Genomic DNA, 19,885 nt, shown 5'->3' on the forward strand with positions numbered 1-19,885 from the left:
GATAGCGGCACAATGAATATTACTGAAGACTCTCCTGCAAAGGAGCAAAAGCCTTTGACAAACCTTGGGATTAACTGAGGAATATATCAAAGAAATGGGGGATAGAGAATTCAGAAAACTCATTATAAAGCTTCTTACAACAACGAGAAACACATACAGGAGTTCAAGGAATCAAGGAGTATGTCAAAAAGGAAATAGTAACAGTGAAACAAAATCAAGCTGAATTATTGGAAATGAAGGACAAAACGGAGCAAATTAAAAATTCTGTGGAAAGTCTCCATAATAGAATGAAGGAATGAGGCAGAAGAAAGAATCTCAGAATTGAAAGTTATTTCTTGTCACGGTGGCTGAATAATCAAAAAGCTGGAATCAGAGCTGGGTCAAGCTAAAAAAAAAGTGTACAAGAATTAAGACACTATTCAAAGGTCAAATAAAAGAGTTACGGAGTTCCAGAAGGCACAGAAAGAGAAGCTGGGTTTAAAGCTGTATTCAATGAAATAATAAACGAAAACTTCCCTAACCTGGAGAAAGAATTAGGAAACAATATAAAGGAGGGGCAAAGACTCCCAACAGGGTTGACAAAGAGCAATCTTCACCATGACATATGATAATCAAGCTCTCTTTAAGTGAACATAAAAGAAAACCTCCTCAAATGTACATGAGAAAAAAAAATCAACTGACCTATATAGGAATGAAACAGACTTACAGCTGATGTCTCACAGGAAATTCTACAGGCCAGAAGAGAATGAAGCAACACATTTCAGATTCTAAAAGCAAATATTGTCAGCCCCAGAGTAACGTACCCAGAAAAACTTTCCTTTGTCTTTGAAAAGGAAATAGAATTCTTCCACAGTAAAGAAAAGCTTAAAAAAATACGCCTCTTCACACCTGCCCTATAAATGATACTTAGACACGTTCTTAACAGAGAAAAATACCACCTACCAATAAAAAGCAAATGTGAAGACCATCGCAGTAAAACAACAAAAAAAGATTAAATCAAACAATAAACAATCCATTGCTAAAATGACAGGACCAAATGACCACCTATTCATATTAACCCTGAATGTTAAATGGCTTAACCACACCAATCAAACGTCATAGTTTAGTAGACTGGATTAAAAAAACAAAACTCATCTATCTGTTGCCTATGAGAGACACATCTCATCAACAAAGATCAGTGGAAACTATATCGCATGGATTCTGATGCTTTTATTTTTCATTTCTTCAAAATAGTTTTTTTTTCTCATAATAAATTCTTCACTGACTCACAGGTCATACAGTAGCATCGTTTTCTGCAAAAAGGTTCTTGATTTTCTTTTTGACTTATTAAATAACACATTAGTCATTCAGTAGCATGTTAATTAACTTCATGGTGTTGTTAATTTCTAATTTTCTTCCTGTTGTTGATTTTGTTTTGTGGCTTTTTATTTAAGGGGATGTATAGTAGCTATGTAATGGAGAGTATCATATCCAGATGTGAGGATACAATGCAATACGCATCTACTTCCAGATCAAAGATGGCCTCCCAATGAAACTGTTGACTATATCTTGATAATCGGATGCTGGACTCCCTGTCATTGTCTATGCCCACAATGATGGACTTATGACTGTGTATGGCCTGTAGAACTGCATCATAAAATAATAATGATGATGATGTTGATGATGGAAAAAATTCCATTAGTAATTAATTTTTACTTACGTTACATTTTGGAGAATTGTGTTCAAAGTAATAGCCCCCAAAACAAAAGTTCAACAGAATTTCACACACAATTTATTAATTTGTTTTTACTTTTTATTGACTTGTTTTCTGTTTATTTGAGAGGCAGAGTGAAAGAAAGCTCCTCTTTGCATTGGTTAACTCCCCAAAGGGCTAAAAGCTAGGGCTGGGCCTGAAGGCAAAGGTATTCTATGGGGTGGCAGGGATTCAAGTACTTGAGCCGTCATCTGCTGCTTGAAGTAGAGGAGTTCACACTCCAATAAGGAATACAGGTATTACAAAAGCCATGTCATATGTCTGCCCTTCCTATACTAACATGGAATCACAAGACACAGTTAAGGAAAGCCTTTCATCTTGTCCTTTTACAGACAGACCAACATAAAACAGGAGAACAAAGCTCCTTTCCCAGAACACAGTCAAATGAAGTCCTAAGGGATCAAACCATTACAGGGAATAGAATTTCTACATAAAGCTTGCTTTTTTGCACATAGAGATAAAGTCAAAAATAATTACCTAAGGAAAAGTTTAGTCCTTCAATTGCAATTAAACTGAAACCCTTAACTGGCTCAACACTCTTTCCCAGGAGAATAAATGCTACAGCTATCTCAATTAGAGATGACTTGTAATCCCACTTTTCACTAGTGATAGAGAACAGCTGTAGTCCAGGCACTTCTGAAACACACACCCCAATCTAAAAAAAAAAAAATTAACCAGAAAGAATATAAGTGAAGAGAGCGAGGTACACATGGATCGCCACCCCAATTACACTGACAGGCAGAGAAACAACAGTTTTTCAAGAGGAGCCAAGTTTGATGCCAGGAAAAAGTTTAGAATACTGTACAAGAAAAGCCAGCAATTATGAATTCTATTTTAATAAAAAGATGTGAGAAAAACTTAATGCTCTATTTTGTGCTTTTTGAATGAAAATTATCATGATGGCACTAAATGGTATGAAAGCATCTTTGAACCAAATGTATTATACACCACCTTTGCTATAACTTTACATGTATTTGGTAAACTGATCTAAAGGTACTATTTCTTATGATATGAAAACATTATATTCAGGACATGAAGCAGCATCTTGATGAAAAATGAGAAACATCCTTCCCATCAAGTATTGAATCTTAAGTTACTATGAAAATATTTAGAGAGAAACTTTATACAATTACATAGGTAACAGATACAAACAATTCCAATCACCACTTAATCTTACCAAGGCATTAAAAAGCAAAAACAAAACAAACTAGCTGTGGTTCAATGGAATCTGACTCACAACATCAAAATAAGTCTTCTTCACTTACCCTTGCATAGTGGAATTCAACTCCATAGAGTTCTAAGGTACGTGCCGTATTTAGGTAATTAAATTCTGCTTCTGCAGGAGTTAAGCCTCTGTAAAGAAATCAATCATTACAATAAATGTTAGATCAGTCACAAGTATGGCCAAATTTTTAAAATGTCACGAACCCAGAAAACTATAAGCAGTGTAATTAAACCCTTTACAAAACACATATAGAGCTACTATTCTATAGTAATAAACAAAGGGGACACTTTCAGTAATCCAAATGATTATTTTCTAAAATTACAGTTAAAACAGTGATTTAAAAAAAACGCTAGATGCTCTTATGGGTATAACAAAGGCAATCACTAAAAGATATAAGCTGAAATCTGTATTTCTTAAAGTCTGGTTCATACTCCATGTCTGCGTTGAAATCCCTCAGTGTGCTTCTAAAAGCAAGAAGATTCTAAGGCACCCTCCAGACCAGCCTCTCAGAGCAGGGTGCACAGACAGGTGCTGACTCACAAGCACAGCAACTGACAGCACTAATGCCTTTGATAACAGTCAAGTGATTTTATGTCTACGGACCACAACCCCAAAAATATTGCACTTGGTTTTTCTTTTAATGCCTATATTTTATTTCTCCATTTTATTTCAACAGTAATTTACTTATTTTCTTCTCTCTCCAAATATCTTATAAAAATGCAATGACAACAGGCTGGAGAAAAACTGGTCCTCCATCAGTTTCTGAAGCCGAGTTTCAGAAAGAATCATTTCCGAATTGTTCACATTTAGCAAGAGTCCCAAATGATTCTTAATAAGTTCGAGAACCATGGTCTAAATGCAAAGCCTTTAAAAATAGATTTATTCTTATTTCATACATGTTCCAGAAGCAACTTCATTATCACACCTGAGCAAAGAGAAGCAGTAACCTATAGAAGCAAAGAAGCCAACAAGCCGCCAATGCATGTTCATAACAAATATAAATCTCTAAAAGCAGACATGCTTTCCATTTCTATAAACTCAACTATATTAAATACAAGATTCCCTTAGTCAAACTGCATATTTCTATTTTTTGTTGTTAGAAGATTTGATAAATCATTTTAAAAACAAAATAGAAATATAGAATTAATATCTTGTTAAACGCACAATTTTTTCTAATATTATATATAAGAGAATTATATTATTGGTATACTTTAAAAATTTGGCTTATCTCCAAACCATTTGATTCAGATGTGCTGTATATATGCAGAACTTTAATTGTAAATGACACATACTTTTAAACCAAAATATCCCCCCTGCATTACACCATTCTTATTAAAACTCTTAGCAACTTGTTCATTTTACATTAGGGGTCAGAATAGATGTCCCTGGGAAGAGTAGTATTTCAGGATTTCCTTCAATACGGTCTCTGCGACACACTATGAAAGCAGTCACAAGTGACATAAAAACAAATGAGGGTATCCATGTCCTAGTAAGTCTTAAATAACACTGAAATTCATAAAATTTCACAGGCTACACATGCTTTTTGTTTTTCTTTGTTTTTCAACCATTTAAAATGCACAAATTAGTCTAGCTTGTGGATCGTACAATATATGTAAAGGGCTATAACTTAACACTTTGTTTTAGATAAATGGGCCATGCCACAATGAAATTTCAGTGTTCTTTAACATTTCCATTCTCCTCTTAGATCATCACCAAACTAAACTAACTACTTTCACAGAGCTAAAAACTTGAACGAATTACTACATAGATTGACATATCTACTATTAATAACCTAATAGAGTAGTAAATAAATGAGTTTCTGTATGCCTCTATGGTTCCTAACAGAAATGAACACAAGGTCTAGCACAATGGCTCAGTGGCTAAATCCTTGCCTTGCAGTGCCAATATCCCATATGGGCAAAATTCGTGTTCTGCCTGCTCCACTTCCCATCCAGCCCCCTGCTTGTGGCCTGGGAAAGCACTAGAGGATAGCCCAAAGCCTTGGGATCCTGCACCTGTGTGGGAGACCCAGAAGAAGTTCCTTGCTACTGGCTTCTGGGTTTGGATCAGCGCAGCTCTGGCTGTTGTGTCCACATAGGGAGCTAGCCAGTGGATGAAAGACCTTCTGTGTCTCCTTCTCCAATAAAAATAAATAAATCTTTAAAAAACAAAGAAATGAATACAAGCATATGTAGTCATAAACTAAACAATGACATGTAAATGCTTGTTTTTATTTATTTGAGAAAGACAAACGGCTCTCTTATTCACTGGTTTATTCCTTGGTTGGAGCTGCTGTCAGGAGCTGGCAATGTTCTTCCATGTTTGTGGTAGGAACCCAATGAGCCATCATTACCAGCCCCTGGGTCTGCTTTTGTGGAAGCTGGAGTTATAGGAAATCAAGCGCAGGTCCTCTGATTTGGGATGCAGGTATCGTAACCACTATATTAAATGCCCACTCCAGGAATATTTTCAGGTAATTACTAACATTTCTTCCAAACAATGTTATTGTATATAACAATCAAGGAAATCAGGAGTATTTTTAAGCTCTCTAGAAAAAAATGCCACTAAGAAGTTCATCAAATACATAGAAAATTAAATCAATCCTTACATATGCTGTTGATGTAATTTTGCAATTTCCTTTTCAAAATCTTGAGGTTGATTAGGAATGAAATAATAATCTGAGAGGTAGCCTGGCAAGTTCTCTGACTGATTGTAGTCTCCAAGTTCAGCTAATAATGAGAAGAAAATATTCACATTTTAGTAAGTAATTTTATCAGTTACTATTATAGCAAATCAGAAGTATCATTAAGTTCCTTTTATTTTTGGAAATAAAATATGCATCTAAAGTAAGCAAACTGAAACAATACTCTTCTAAGTTTAATTAATCTCAGACACAACTTTTTTTTTAAGATCCACAAGCTCTTACTAACTACTCAGACACAGCATTATATTTCTTCTGCAGTTACTACCTTCTGCTTGGTGACATGTCTAAAGTGTTCCCACGTGAAAGACGAAGCGCCATCAATGCAGAGCAAAAATAACACACTGCATGTGAGCTGATACTTACACTGAACAGCAAATGAAGCTAAAAGGGCAGCAGTGTTGCAAGGACAGGACAATCTAAAAAAAACAAACACAGAAAACATTACTCAATCTTAAATAATAACCCCCAAAGTATTATTAACTTTAATATTAAACATGAAGTTTGTGTTTTTAAAATGATTAAGAAATTAGCTTATCTCGTGAAAGGAATTCATAGTACATGTAGCCATTTTTTGACAAATTTGTTGGCAATTATACAAATTACTTCAAAAATATAGAATTAGACATTATTTTAAAAGTCCATTACACATTAAAAAAATTAAGTAGCCCACCTTCCAGTGAGAATGTCTTGCTTAATTTGCAAAAAATACTGGTACCTTTAAAAGAAAGATAACACTTATTATACTTTTAACAACTTCAGGTATAAGAGACTGTATGCTTACATCTTTATCATATACACATAGCACATATAAAGGTATTTTAGAAACTTTCATGAATTCACAAACACAAATCTTTCAAAAATTCCTTGATGAATCAAATTTTATTTTTCAAACACTTTATTTCACTAACTTTCCTTTTAAAACTGCTCAAGAATAAAAGACTTGCATGGTTCAGGAAGATGCACTTTGAGGACTGACATGTGCAGAAAGAACTGGAAAGCAGAGAAAGTTAATTTAAGTGCCAGAAGCACAGGACAGATGATGCTGCTAAGACACTAAGACCATTAAAAGAAAATCACACTTTTTACTCCACTAAATAGCTGACTGAAAGAACAAGCCTTGGTGCTACCTCAGCATGAAGCTTGCTGTAGAGCAGCCCTTTCCCACCTCCTGGGCACCACGTGTGCTTCCATCTTACGTTCCTTTCCTTACCATTGATCATAATTAGAACCGTCGAATACCACATGTGCTTTAAAACCAGCAAAACCAGAAATACTTCATGATAAGACTATCACCCCACAGCGGGTATGCCATTTACTCACAATGATCAAAATGCCCAGGCACCACCTGTGGTATATAATGTTCACAGAAGACCAAATTTTGTAGTTTTAAATGGTAAAAGAGAATTTTTAAACTCTTGCTTTACCCAATTAAAGAGTCAAAAGCCAAAAAAAAAAAAAAAAAAAAAAAATTCCAGTACAGCAAAGTGAAATCATTAAAGAGCTCTCTGACCAAACACAAATTACCAAAGAAGATAAGATTTTTAGAAAACCAGATATTCACTGCTTGAAAAAAGACATGTTAAAAATACCCTACTTCATATATTAATGATGTAAATTCCCTGTGAAGCCTAATGCATCATTATCATAAATATTACTGACTTAATCCAAGACAGCATATTTCCATTTGGTTTCCTAATTCAAAGTGACAGCTTCCTGATAAAAAGTAATCTTACAGTTACGATTTAAAGGTCATTAACATCTTTGACATAATATCATAACTCCTACACATTTAGGAGTGTCAGAGTGGGAACCAAAAGCCAGGACCCAGGCTAACCAGCTTCCTTGCTGTTGAATAAGTTACTTATATTTTGGCTGGACCTCAGATTCTGCATCTGGATATAGACAGTAATAACACTTACCCAGGGGATATAGCTCAGGAATTGGAAAAATCCAATTATAATTATGCCAGTATCTGCTAATATTGGCAAAATAATGCAAACAGACTATTTTTTCCCGTGAATTCGAACTGAAATCTCAAAGTAGATCTTTTGTTCTATGAATCTAGTCTACAACAGTCCTGAAAATACTGCCAAGACTGTCTTGTTACTAATCACATTAAGAATACCAAGTACTAAAGTTTTAAGAGAGTACCTATGAACCTCGGCTGTATATTAGAACCACTTGGGGAAGTTCACTCCGTGTGACACCTGTTAATTCCAAATCTAGGAGTGTAGCCATGACATCAGTTTAAAGCTCCCCTAAGTGGTTCTAACTCAAAGTCAGGATAGAAAATCATTAAAAACTAGTCATTTACTCTTTTTATCTAACAATACATTCTATAACATTTCATGTTTTTGAATAAAGCATTATTGCTAGCGAAAACAATCTTCCAAACCCATGAACTGAACACACAATTCCTCAACTGCTATCAAACTTGATTTCACTTTCTTCTATTTCTGGAAGTTATTTTGACTGTTACTGCGAGACACACTAATTCATTGTGTTCTTATGTTTTCAACTAGCTATAAAAGAATTAACACAATAAAAACCATTCAGATTCAATTGTCTGAGTACATATTGTCTGGCTATATAGATGATAACATTTTAACCATTACATTAACAAATTTTTCATAAACATTAAACACATAGAAATCCAATTTCAGGTTACTTTTTAGTTACAAATATTTCTTATGCATTTAAAATCTGATTCCATAAAACAAAAACTATAGCAGACACTGATACTTCATTTATAACTGTAAAATCCTACAAACAGTAAACTGCACTTAATATTGTTTTATAATTGAAACTTTTCATTGATTCCTAGTAGTAGCAGTCTTGGAGTACATGCAAAATTAGGGGAAGCTTTATAACAGAAAATTATTTAAGTAAAAGATACAACACCGCCATTTTAATTAAAAACAACAACTCCAAAACCTGACAGATTAAAGGTTACAATGTTGTATTAAGGTATTCACATAACACAACTTTGCTTTTCAAAATAAATCAGTGTGGATACCACCACTGCTTCCAAACGATAGGACTGTCTAAGCCAGAACCTGTAAGCCATTACACCCTTTCCCTCTCAACACAAGAAAAGAATCCTGAAGAATGTCAATCTTACTTTCTGTACTTGGTTTACTACTGAAGACTCTACAGCTATTTTAATTTACCCTTTTGTTTCTCTACTCCAACACAGTATGCTAATCAATTATAAATTCACCAAAAGCTGACATCTATAGGTAAATTTAGGTAGATTTTTAATTTGGTATTTTTCTTTTAGATAATTCTGAATATAGTCAATATATTTTTATATGTGAAGACTTTGCAGAAGGTATAGACTGCTAATGTTTTTTTGTCATTCTGCTTCTTAAGCTACTGATTCTGTCTTTCAAGCAACACACAGGGGTATCATTCACATTATTTTAATATCAGCTATCACACTGTTATTCCTATTTATGTCTACCCTAATATTCAAGAAAGCTATCAGAATGTTTGCTTGGATCATCCCTGAGCACATGGTGTCCAGTTAAGTGACAATAAAACAACACTGCAACATAAGCTCAGACTAGAACTAGGCAGGAAAGGAGTATGGAAAAGTCTGAACAAGCTACAGCACTCCCTATAACACCCTTCACAAAGTCCACTATGTTTTTTTAGGACCAAAGATTTAAAAAAAAAAAAAAAACCACCGGAAATACAAAGGTACTTACGAATCAGTATGCTCACAATACGATGTTGCAATACATTTTATAAATGTGATGTCCTCAATGAAACTATCTGTAGAATATACTTTAAAAAAAATAAATCCTCACCTTGTAGCATTCATTGGATACAAATTCCGTGTGATTTGTTTACTCCTTTATTCACAGTAGTGCTTGTGTGGCTTAGGAGTCTGCTCATGGTTGGATGGGCTGGCCCTGAGGCCTTAAAGCCCACTCTGCCAACCAAAAGGGCAGGAAATAATTACCTTTGAATGAACTTAACTTAGTCTAGGTACTGGTTGGGAAACAAAATTGCAGTGTGGTAGTCTGTTTTTGCCTAACCCATTTAAAAAATCTCAAATTTGAATTCTGACAATATGTTCAAGAAAAACACGCTCCATAAACCCACCTGGTGTATTCTTCTTGTAACTTGTTGGGGTCACTTACAAAAAATTTGACTCTAAAGTTCAAACTGTAAGGAGATCCTCCTAGAATTAATAAAAGTAGTTCTAATTAATCAGATTATATTAATTCTTTGTTTGAAATGTATATTTTTAAAACATCAAGTAAATATGTATGCTCACTCTTTAGCTGCTTCCTTATTGGTTTGTTTGGATCCAGCCACCTCTGAAAAATAAATAAATAAAACTGATAACTTTTTTCCATAAGAACTAATATATCAATTCTTGCAAAACTGTTCCACTTGAAGATTAGTGCCAAGAATTGCATTTCTGAAAAGGTTTAGGACGTAAAAATTCCACTAAGTTACACACAACATTGTTCATATCAAATATAACACAAAACTTATGCTGGAAATTATGGAAAGAATGTGCAGTAGCTTTAAGAGCTGAATCTCCTATCACGTTATACAATGTGTTAACAACTGCTGTTTCAGAAGTCAAGTGCTTATAATAACTGCAGCAATGTGAAGTAATTTGCATTAATTGAATTATATTTTAGCAAAAAAATTTTAAAATTTGGTTCATCTTTCATAAAATAAAATGTGGGGCTTTATACTCTGATTTAGATAAAATTCAAATACAGAAGTTGAAAATTCACTATCAGGAGAAATTTAACTTTTACCCTATGCCTGAAAAAAATACACTTATACCCTCCCCCCAAACTAGTAATTTTATGAGATAATGCTTAGCTTTAGGAAGCATATCATACATATTTTTGAGTGTGAAAGTTTTAAGCACTCTCAGTACTTTGAACACCAATCAAACTCTGTTTCTGGAAGATTATGAATGAATTCAGAAAATAATTCAAATGCTACAATGTTTTCAGTTAAAAATGAAGATATAAGGGCTAATATATAATAGTATTTTTCAAAGGAATACACAAATAGAAGTACTTCTACTATTATTTATAAATCTGACTCTACTATACCACTCCACATAAATAAAACAACATGGATTTTAATAACAAATGGCTAAACAAAATCCATGAGACCTTCCTCTCTATTATCCATAACATTCAACACATTACACTCATTTGAGTCTCTATCTTCAAACTATGACTAGAATTAATCAATCCTTCTTTATCTACTCGGTCACCCACCCTTGTTCCTGGGCTACACTTTGATCTTAGCCTCTTAATTATTTCCCACCTTCTTTTGTAACTATGGTCCTCTTCACCCAAAATCTGGAAGCTGGAGTAGCCTTTTACAATATAACATGACTATGTCACTCTTGATAATTTTTTCACACTTGATCATTTCTTGGTGCTATGTCCAAAGTCTTCACTATGGCTTGCAAGGCGCCTTCTTATGTCTTGTAATTCAACAGTTCCATAACAAAAAGCCTTTCCACTTCTCAATGATGCTACTTCTGGACCATTGATTTCAAGCTTCCCTTTCCTAGGAGAAAGGCCTTCTTCTGCTTTCCTCCCTAGGGCTAGTTTCTTTTATCTCTAATTCTCAGCCCAAATGCTCCCACCTCACAAAGACCTTCATCGATCACATAACCAATATGTCACATGTTATGTCCTAGTTATTTGTTTTCTATAAACAAGCAAGCAATAACTTCCTTTATAACATTTTCTCAATTACTGTAACTTTTGTTTGTCTCCAGTAGATTACAGACCCCATGAAAGTATTAAGATCTCTTTTAGTCAATACAGGATAAGCAGCACCTACCATAGGGTTTGGTACATAACGTAGTAAAATATTTATTGGGGAGTCAATGTAGAGTTGAAAACAAAATGGAGTAAGCAAGGCTCATTGCTAATGGCAATATTTTTTGTGTGATAGCTTCTGCTTTGCTTGCTTGCTTAAGAACCTGTGAGCTACTCAGTTTGGCCCAGCTGGGCCTCAAGTTCATGAATCCGAGATAGGCAGGGAATGTGTGCCATTTCCTCCCTCACCTTGCAGGACATTGTGGATTGTCCCTATAAAAACTCTGTGAATGTGCTGTTCACGGCCATCTGCTAAGTGGTGTTGGTCCCAGCTGGCAGGTTGGCTAGTTGCCTTGCCTCTCATTGTAATAAAACTTTGTCGTGACTGTCACGGTGTATGCAACATTCTGTTTTAGCAGTTGAGTGGATGCAACATCAGCATTGTGGCACAGCCAGTTAACCAATTATCTGTCATGCATACATCAGACTGCTGGTTCAAGTTTCAGCTCTCCACTTTTAATCAAGCTCCCTGTTAATGTGTCTTGGAAAGCAGCAGCAGATGACTCAAGTGCTTGGGAGCCTATCATCCATGTGGGAGAGCTGGGTGGAATTCTGGGCTCCTGGCTTCTGCCTGGCTGAGCCCTGGTTATTGTGGCCATTTGGGGGATGATCCAGCAGACAGAAGATCTCTATTTATCTTTCCCAAAGAAACAAATCTTTGACACACACACACAAACACACACACACACACATATTGAAGGGTCAACTAAATCTATTTTTCAAAAAAAAGCAAAACTGGAGGTGGAAGCATATTTTCTTTGCCAATAACTAGTTGGTTTTCAGTATAATTTAATATCTTTGTTGATCCTATCTACCTAGTTATGTATCTACTCACTCATGTATATACTGATCTAATGATTTTTTTCTTCATATTTTTTAAAGCAAAATTATGCCATTTTATTCATTCCATTGGCTGATAATTGCTCTATTGTAGAAATATACAGTGTGGTACCAAAAAAAATCACAAAATGTTACAAAATAAAAAAACTACAAACTGCAGTACTTAATAAATGTAACTAAAAATATTTAAAGTGGCAACGAGATAGATTCTTAGGCTGGAAACACTGTCTGACTCAGCAAACCACACAAACTCTGTTTACAACCTTTGTTTATAAAACACAGGAAAATCCTATTTTGCCTTTTGAATACACAACATGAAGAAAGACAGTATTTTCTTGCTTAAAAAGTAAATTCCTGGGCCCGGCAGCGTGGCCTAGTGGCTAAAGTCCTTGCCTTGAAAGCACCGGGATCCCATATGGGCGCCGGTTCTAATCCTGGCAGCTCCACTTCCCATCCAGCTCCCTGCTTGTGGCCTGGGAAAGCAGTCCAGGACGGCCCAAAGCTTTGGGATCCTGCACCCGCATGGGAGACCTGGAGGAGGCTCCTGGTTCCCGGCATCAGATCGGCGCTCACCGGCCCTTTGCGGCTCACTTGCGGAGTGAATCATCGGACGGAAGATCTTCTTCTCTGTCTCTCCTCCTCTCTGTATATCTGACTTTGCAATAAAAATAAATAAATCTTTAAAAAAAAAAAGTAAATTCCTGCCAAGGTTGGTTCCAGCTATATGCTTTTCAAACTCTTTTTTTCCTTCCAATCTCTCTTTTGTTGCACAGAAGCAATAAAGCAGGAAAGTTTATCTGGTCACAGAGTTATAATCCAGGAGTTAAATTCCTTGGGTAACAAAATGATCACGATTGTAAATAAGACAACCTGACAGCATCAGACAACCCACTCCAAAAATAGCCAGAGGACAGAATCCTTGCTGAGGTGCTCACAGAAAACATCAAACTTTCAAACAGACAGAAAACCCAGTCTCCACCACCTCTGCCCCCGCAATTACAAGTATTTCTCTCTCTTCTTCCACATGGGAAGGTTGTGGGACATCTCAAGTGTTCCAGCTTTGGCAATCCTACTGCTATTCTTATAATGTGCCGTTAGGTGTAAAGCACTCCGTGCATTTGCAAGCTGATTGATCCTAGTGTAAATTTTGTTCATTCCTGGTGGTCTATTATATATGTCTTTCTATATATATTCCCACATATATTTATATATTATATATTTTATAATATTATATAATATAATTATAATATATATATTTTTTCACAGAATTTTTAAAATACAACTGACGCACCCACGTCTGAGATGTGCTCCATTTTGGACAGACTGCTTTCCAAAACAAGAAAAAAGAAATAGTTTCTATCAAGCTTATTCTATGGGACAGACTTTGTGGCGTCTGGTTGGAATGTCACGATTCGGTGTGACATTTCTCCATGTATCCGTGTGGTGAACAAGGATCGGCCCATTCCACAATGAGGAAACATATTTGTTGTTCATGGAAATCATTATTTTTCTAGCACTAGTCAACCTTTTATCCTTCACATTTTTTTAAGGTTTTATTTTTATTACAAAGTCAGATATACAGAGAGGAAGAGAGATAGAGAGGAAGTAGAGCTGCCGGGATTAGAACCAGCGACCATATGGGATCCCGGTGAGGACCTTAGCCACTAGGCCACACCACCGGGCCCTTTCCTTCACATTTTTAAGAAAACACCATACATTCATTTAGCTTAACTGTTGCCTAAGTTACAAATGCAAGAATAATTACTCTATGCAAACTTGTGCCCCTTTCATTCAGTTCTCCTTTGTCTTGGTGCCTGGGTTTGGTATCTGGCTCTGCTACTGATTCCAGCTTCTTGCTAATGCAGATCCTGGGAGTGAGATCTCAAGTGGGAGACCTCACTGCATTCCTCGCTACTGGCTATGATCCAAGCAGGCACCTGGTAGGAACTGGAAAAATGAACCAGCATATGAGAGCTCACTGTGACAACACAAAACTAATACTTGAGTCAGAAATCATACATTCATACACATAAACATGCTTTAAATGAACACACTTTAGAATACAATAAGCACTAGGAAACTCTAATAGCCCTTTATCAATAAGGACAATGAGTTAGGTTTTTGGTTTAAATCATGAGGAGGAACATGCTACAGTAAACAACTGGACAGCAAAAACAGCATTTACAGTATAATCCATCAGGCTGAGAGAAACGCAAACTGGGAAAAAAGAAGTTTTAGATATCAGTAAGCCAACACTAATACAAAAACAAGCAATGGGAGGCCAGCAACACAGTGGTTAGGCTGCTTCCTGCACTGCCAGCATCCCATTGGAGTGCTAGTTTCAACTTCCAACTGTGAATAGGCAGATGGAAGATCAACCTCTCTCTCTCCCCACCTTTCAGATAAATAAATGAAATTTTAAAAAGAAAAAGAGGCAGTGGATAAGAACAGATAGGAGTTCAGCCAAAGAGATATGAATGGCATTGTTTATGAAAAAACATTCAACACTGATAATTAGAGACATAAAAAAGGAATCCCTATTAACTTACTACTTCCCAACAGCAATAATAGGAAAGACTAAAAAATTTTGACAACATACCACAATAGCAAAAATGTGAGAAAATAGGCACTCTTATGCATAGCTTGTGAGAGTACAAATTACCACTTCAATGAAGGAAAACATACCAATATTTATGAAAATATAAATGCATCTGCTCACACACACTATATATGTGTATATATAGCATTGTATTGAGCTATATCACACACATCATAAAATCTGCTGTCTACATGTCAGTGTGCTTTAATAGATTCACCATGTTGTGTAAACATTACTAATTTCAGATTATTTTCATCACTTCTAAAAGAAATTCAATGCTCATTAGCAATCATTCTCAATGCGCCCCACATGACAGTTCCTAGCCAACTACCAACCTTTCGGTTACGCCTGTCTTTGATTAGGAATAATTCTGCTGTCAATATCTCTGCAATTTCTTGTATGCAAATGCTTCCTATTCTCTTGGGTATATACCTAGAGGTAGTGTTACTGGATTGTATGTAATTTTATTTTACTTAATATTTTTAAGAACTACCTAATTTATTTCCATAGTGACTGTGTCATCTTACAGCCCCATCTTTGGCTCACATCCTTATCTACATTAGCTCTTTAAAAACATGGCCTTCCTAGTGAGTGCAAAAATATACCATTTCTTTTTATTGCTAACCCTCCACCATACAGATGCACCATTTGGTTTACCTGTTCACCACATGGTGGACATCTGGGCTGTTTCCGTTTCATGAACAACGCTGCAATAACCGCTGAGCACAAATTTTTATGTTTGGCATATATTTTCAAGTCTTGGGTTTTTATTTTTATCTAGTTATATCTTGAAAATACATTTAATAAACTCCCCAACTTCATATGTAAATGGGCAATGAGATTACATCACTATATTTTATCAGACTAAACTGCTATGCCAATAACTGTACAGACTACTTTTTTTGTGTTGTATCCAAGTGAAGTCTTCACTGTCTAGCATGCTGAATATATAGGTACTAAACACAGTAAGATTTTAGTATCTAGTGTAATTAATATTAGTAGCTATTAATAAAAAAAGGATAGTACTTCATCAGCTCCACCAATTCACACAGGAGTGTATTCTTTTAGACATAAAGATCCATTTCCACTTTTCTCAAAACCAATTTTCATTTTGCTCCTTTGGAAAAACATGTTTACTCCACAAAACTTCTGCATGACACCAAGTTAGTTTTTTCTATTTATCTTCTAAAACATAATAATGACACTCAATTTCTTGAAGCTTTGTGCTTATTTGAAACAAAAATGTAGATTATATATTGCTGTCTAACAGTGGCATGGTTATTAAGACATTTATATCTTACATTCTGTATTATATTTGCTACATCTGTTAACATGAAAGTATTAAGTATTCCACTGCATGTTCAAACTAGTGAGTTTTTTTGCTGACAATTCTATTTTCAATTTTCAAAACCCTTCATGTTTTCCTGCAATATTCTTCTGTATTCATGCCAATTTAAATTACAATCCTTTTTTGTTTACTTTAATATCGGTATAGCACTTATTATGTTTTAAGTATTGTTTTACGAAATGCACTTGTAAAAAATTACTGCATGTATTTATTAACACCAAAATTGGCTCTAATACTTTTACCTTTACAGACTGTTCTATTTCCTCCAGCAAAGAAACTGCTTTGCTTGGGCCTGGCATGATGGCTCAATAGCTAAGTCCTCACCTTGCAACCACCTCCACTTCCAATCCAGCTCCTTGCTTATGGACTAGGAAAGGAGGATGGTCTCAAGTCTTGGGAATCTGTACCTATGTGGGAGACCTGGAAAAAGCTCCTGGCTCCTGATCGGCTCAGCTCCAAGCTGTTGCAGCCATTTGAGGAGTGAATCAGCGATGGAAGATCTGTCTCTCCTTCTCTCTGTAATTCTGATCTGCCTTTACAGTGAAAAAGAAAGGACAGAAGAAGGAAGGGAGAGTGGTAGAGATAGAGGGAGAGAGGAAAGGGAGAGGGAGGGAGAAAAGCTATGAAGAGATGGAGGGAGCAAGGGAAGAAAGCACTTTCCTCACTTGGAGGCATCTCTTTCGCAGTGATGACTCCCCTCCAATGTTGGTGTCTATTTTGCTTAATACTTAATTCCCAGTAAGATTCTTGGAGAATACTTTTATGCTTGCTTATTTATAAGAATATAGAATACACAGCTTGACTCCAACAGTTGGTGAGAAAGCTGTGACTGCAGCAAGTTGGTTGTGACCAGCTTGCCAAAGGAGCTTTCCTCATTCGCAAGTGTCACCAGTTGGGTAGGAGCTTTACCCACAATGCCAACAACTTACCACCTGGCTAGTGGGTGGGGACTGGGCTGACTCAATGAGATGCTTTTACAGCAGTCATGTCCTTTTAAACACCCCCTGTCGGTGTCAGTACGCAAACTCCCTGCTCTTCACTGAACCTGGCACAACTTTAGAGCCAGTTCATAATTTAGTAGCTGTATGATGTCAGGCAATTGCTTCACTATGCAGTATGTCAATCTTCTCATCTACAAAATAAGGATGACAGAAATCTAGCTCACTGTGTCACTGGGTCTGAACTGGATAATAAAATTAAAATACTTAGTTCGTAGTTCAGTGTTTAATATTCATGAGCAATGTGGTTTTGGTTTTCTATCTTGCTGTAGCAGCATTTTTATCTACTTCTAAAAATGGGATGCCTAAAATATTCTAAGATGGTTCTGGTAAGGTTGCCTTTGAAGCATAAAAATGACAAAAAAGACACTCACAAATAAATAAAAATAAAAGAAAAAACTCAGAGAGTCGGGAAACCAGAAGCAAGATAGTCTCTCTCTTGAAACTGGACAGCAAGAACAGTCTTTCCTCTGCTTACTTGGAAAGGAGGTGGCTGCTGTGTGGAGCTTACAGAAGCTGGAGAAAGGCTTATTACCCTTTGTGTGTCCTGAAATCTCAACTATGTGGTGGGTGTGTGGTTGGATCCTACCGCTTTTTACTCTTTTTATCAACCTATGTCATTTGGTTGGGAAATCCATCTGCACTCGAGTGGCTGATGGAAAAGCACACACTTCGTGATTTTGTCATTTTGTTCTGAATGTCATACCTCCCCGTTTTCTACATTACTGCCTGTCTGTGCTCCATTGTTCCGTTGACTTTTTCATTTCTCGCTCTTGTTGTATACTTTTATATTCCCTGCTCACTTCCTTTGTGTACATTTTACAGATATTTACTATTTGCTCCATGGGGAACATATGCATGGTATTGTAAAGATATAACAAGATATTAAACTGATATTAATCTTAAGGGCAAACAAAAAACTCCACTCCTTTAAAGCTTACCTTCACTCTGTGTTACAGACGCCAAAAATTACAACACTACATATTGTGTATTTTAACATGGATTTCATAAATCCTTTCAGTTCTTGTAAGTCCTTTAGAAAATAAAGTGAAGTTGAAGACCAAAATTATAATACTTCCGCTTTTGGGGTCGGCATCGTGGCTCAAGAAGCTAATCCTCCACCTGCGAATGCCAGTATCCCATTTGGGCACCAGTTCATATCCTGGCTGCTGCACTTCCTATTCAGCTCCGTATGGCCTGGGGGAGTGCACCAGCAGATGGAAGACCTCTCTCTCTGTTTCTACTGCTCTCCATAAATCTACCTTTCAAACAAAAATGAGTAAATCTTAAAAAAAAAAAAAAACTGCTGTTTTTATAAATATTCATGTAATTACCTAAACAGAAGAATGTTTCATTTTTGAATGTTTTGACTTAATTTACTGTCTCCTCACTTCAATGTGAATACTTTTAAGCACTTGTTTTAGAGCAGGTATAGTGGTAATGAACTTCTTAAGGTTTTATTTATCCAGAATATTTAATTAGTCTCTTGTTAAGAAAATAAACTTACTGGAGCTGGCGTTGTGGCACTGTGAGTAGAGCTTCCATCTCTGTGCCAGCATCCCACAAAGGTTCCAGTTCGAGTGCCTGCAGAACACCTTCCAATCCAGTTCCCTACTAATGACCTGGAAAGGTAGTAAAGGAGGACCCAAGTCTTTGGTCTAGGTTTGGCCACTTCAGCTATCTGGGGAATGAATGGACCAGCAAATGGAGGGTGGGTCTCTGTCTCTCCTTCTCTCTCTATAACTCTGCCTTTCAAACAGAAATCAACTCTTAATTTTTAAAAATAGATTTCTTGTCATTTTTCCCCCTTGAAAGGTAGAAAGACAGAGACAGAGAGCTGCAGAGTCACGGCCTATCCACAGGTTCATTCCTCTATTGCTCACAACAGCTGGGGCTGAACCAGGCCAAAGGCAAGAGCATGCAACTCAATCTGCGTCTCCCACATAAGTGGCAGGAGCACAGCACGGAAGCTATCACCTCCTGTCTCCCAGAGAGCATCCTGATTGCAAGCCGAAATCAGAAGTGATGCTGAGACTCATACCTAGGCACTTGGTATGAGATATGGGCATCCCAAGCAGTGTTATATCTATGGTGTCAAACATTTGCTCCTCTCCCTCATTTTTTGAAGATGGATACAGAATTCTCAATTAGCAGTTTTCCTTTCAGTATTTTAAAATCATCCCACTGCCTCTGATCTTTAAAGTTTCAACTAAGAAATTAGCTATTTGAAGAGAACTTGTAGTGGCAAGTTGCTTTCATCCTGCTGCTTTTAAGAATCTTTCAACTTTTTGGGCCCGGCAGCGTGGCCTAGTGGCTAAAGTCCTTGCCTTGAAAGCCCCGGGATCCCATATGGGCGCTGGTTCTAATCCCAGCAGCTCCACTTCCCATCCATCTCCCTGCTTGTGGCCTGGGAAAGCAGTTGAGGACGGCCCAATGCATTGGGACACTGCACCCGCGTGGGAGACCCGGAAGAGGTTCCAGGTTCCCGGCTTCGGATCGGCGCGCACCGGCCCGTTGTGGCTCACTTGGGGAGTGAATCATC

The 19,885-nt window shown here is 36.5% G+C and overlaps 1 protein-coding gene across 4 annotated transcripts in view; it reads right to left on the reverse strand.

Annotated features, from left to right (window-relative positions):
• The window catches only part of PTPN4 (protein tyrosine phosphatase non-receptor type 4), a 176,368-nt gene that overhangs the window by 92,181 nt on the left and 64,302 nt on the right, over nucleotides 1–19,885 (reverse strand). For 3 of the 4 annotated variants that reach the window (XM_058664392.1, XM_058664390.1, XM_058664393.1), the window contains 6 exons: nucleotides 9,968–10,010; nucleotides 9,793–9,892; nucleotides 6,353–6,397; nucleotides 6,046–6,098; nucleotides 5,587–5,707; nucleotides 3,019–3,106 (listed from right to left, as the gene is read on the reverse strand). In XM_058664392.1, coding sequence (XP_058520375.1) covers nucleotides 3,019–3,106; nucleotides 5,587–5,707; nucleotides 6,046–6,098; nucleotides 6,353–6,397; nucleotides 9,793–9,892; nucleotides 9,968–10,010 — 450 coding nt within the window. The remainder of the gene's footprint in view (nucleotides 1–3,018; nucleotides 3,107–5,586; nucleotides 5,708–6,045; nucleotides 6,099–6,352; nucleotides 6,398–9,792; nucleotides 9,893–9,967; nucleotides 10,011–19,885) is intronic. The other variant, XM_058664391.1, reaches the window with a different exon arrangement.

Source organism: Ochotona princeps, chromosome 5 (assembly GCF_030435755.1).
Source record: "Ochotona princeps isolate mOchPri1 chromosome 5, mOchPri1.hap1, whole genome shotgun sequence".
Taxonomy (NCBI): Eukaryota; Metazoa; Chordata; class Mammalia; order Lagomorpha; family Ochotonidae; genus Ochotona; species Ochotona princeps.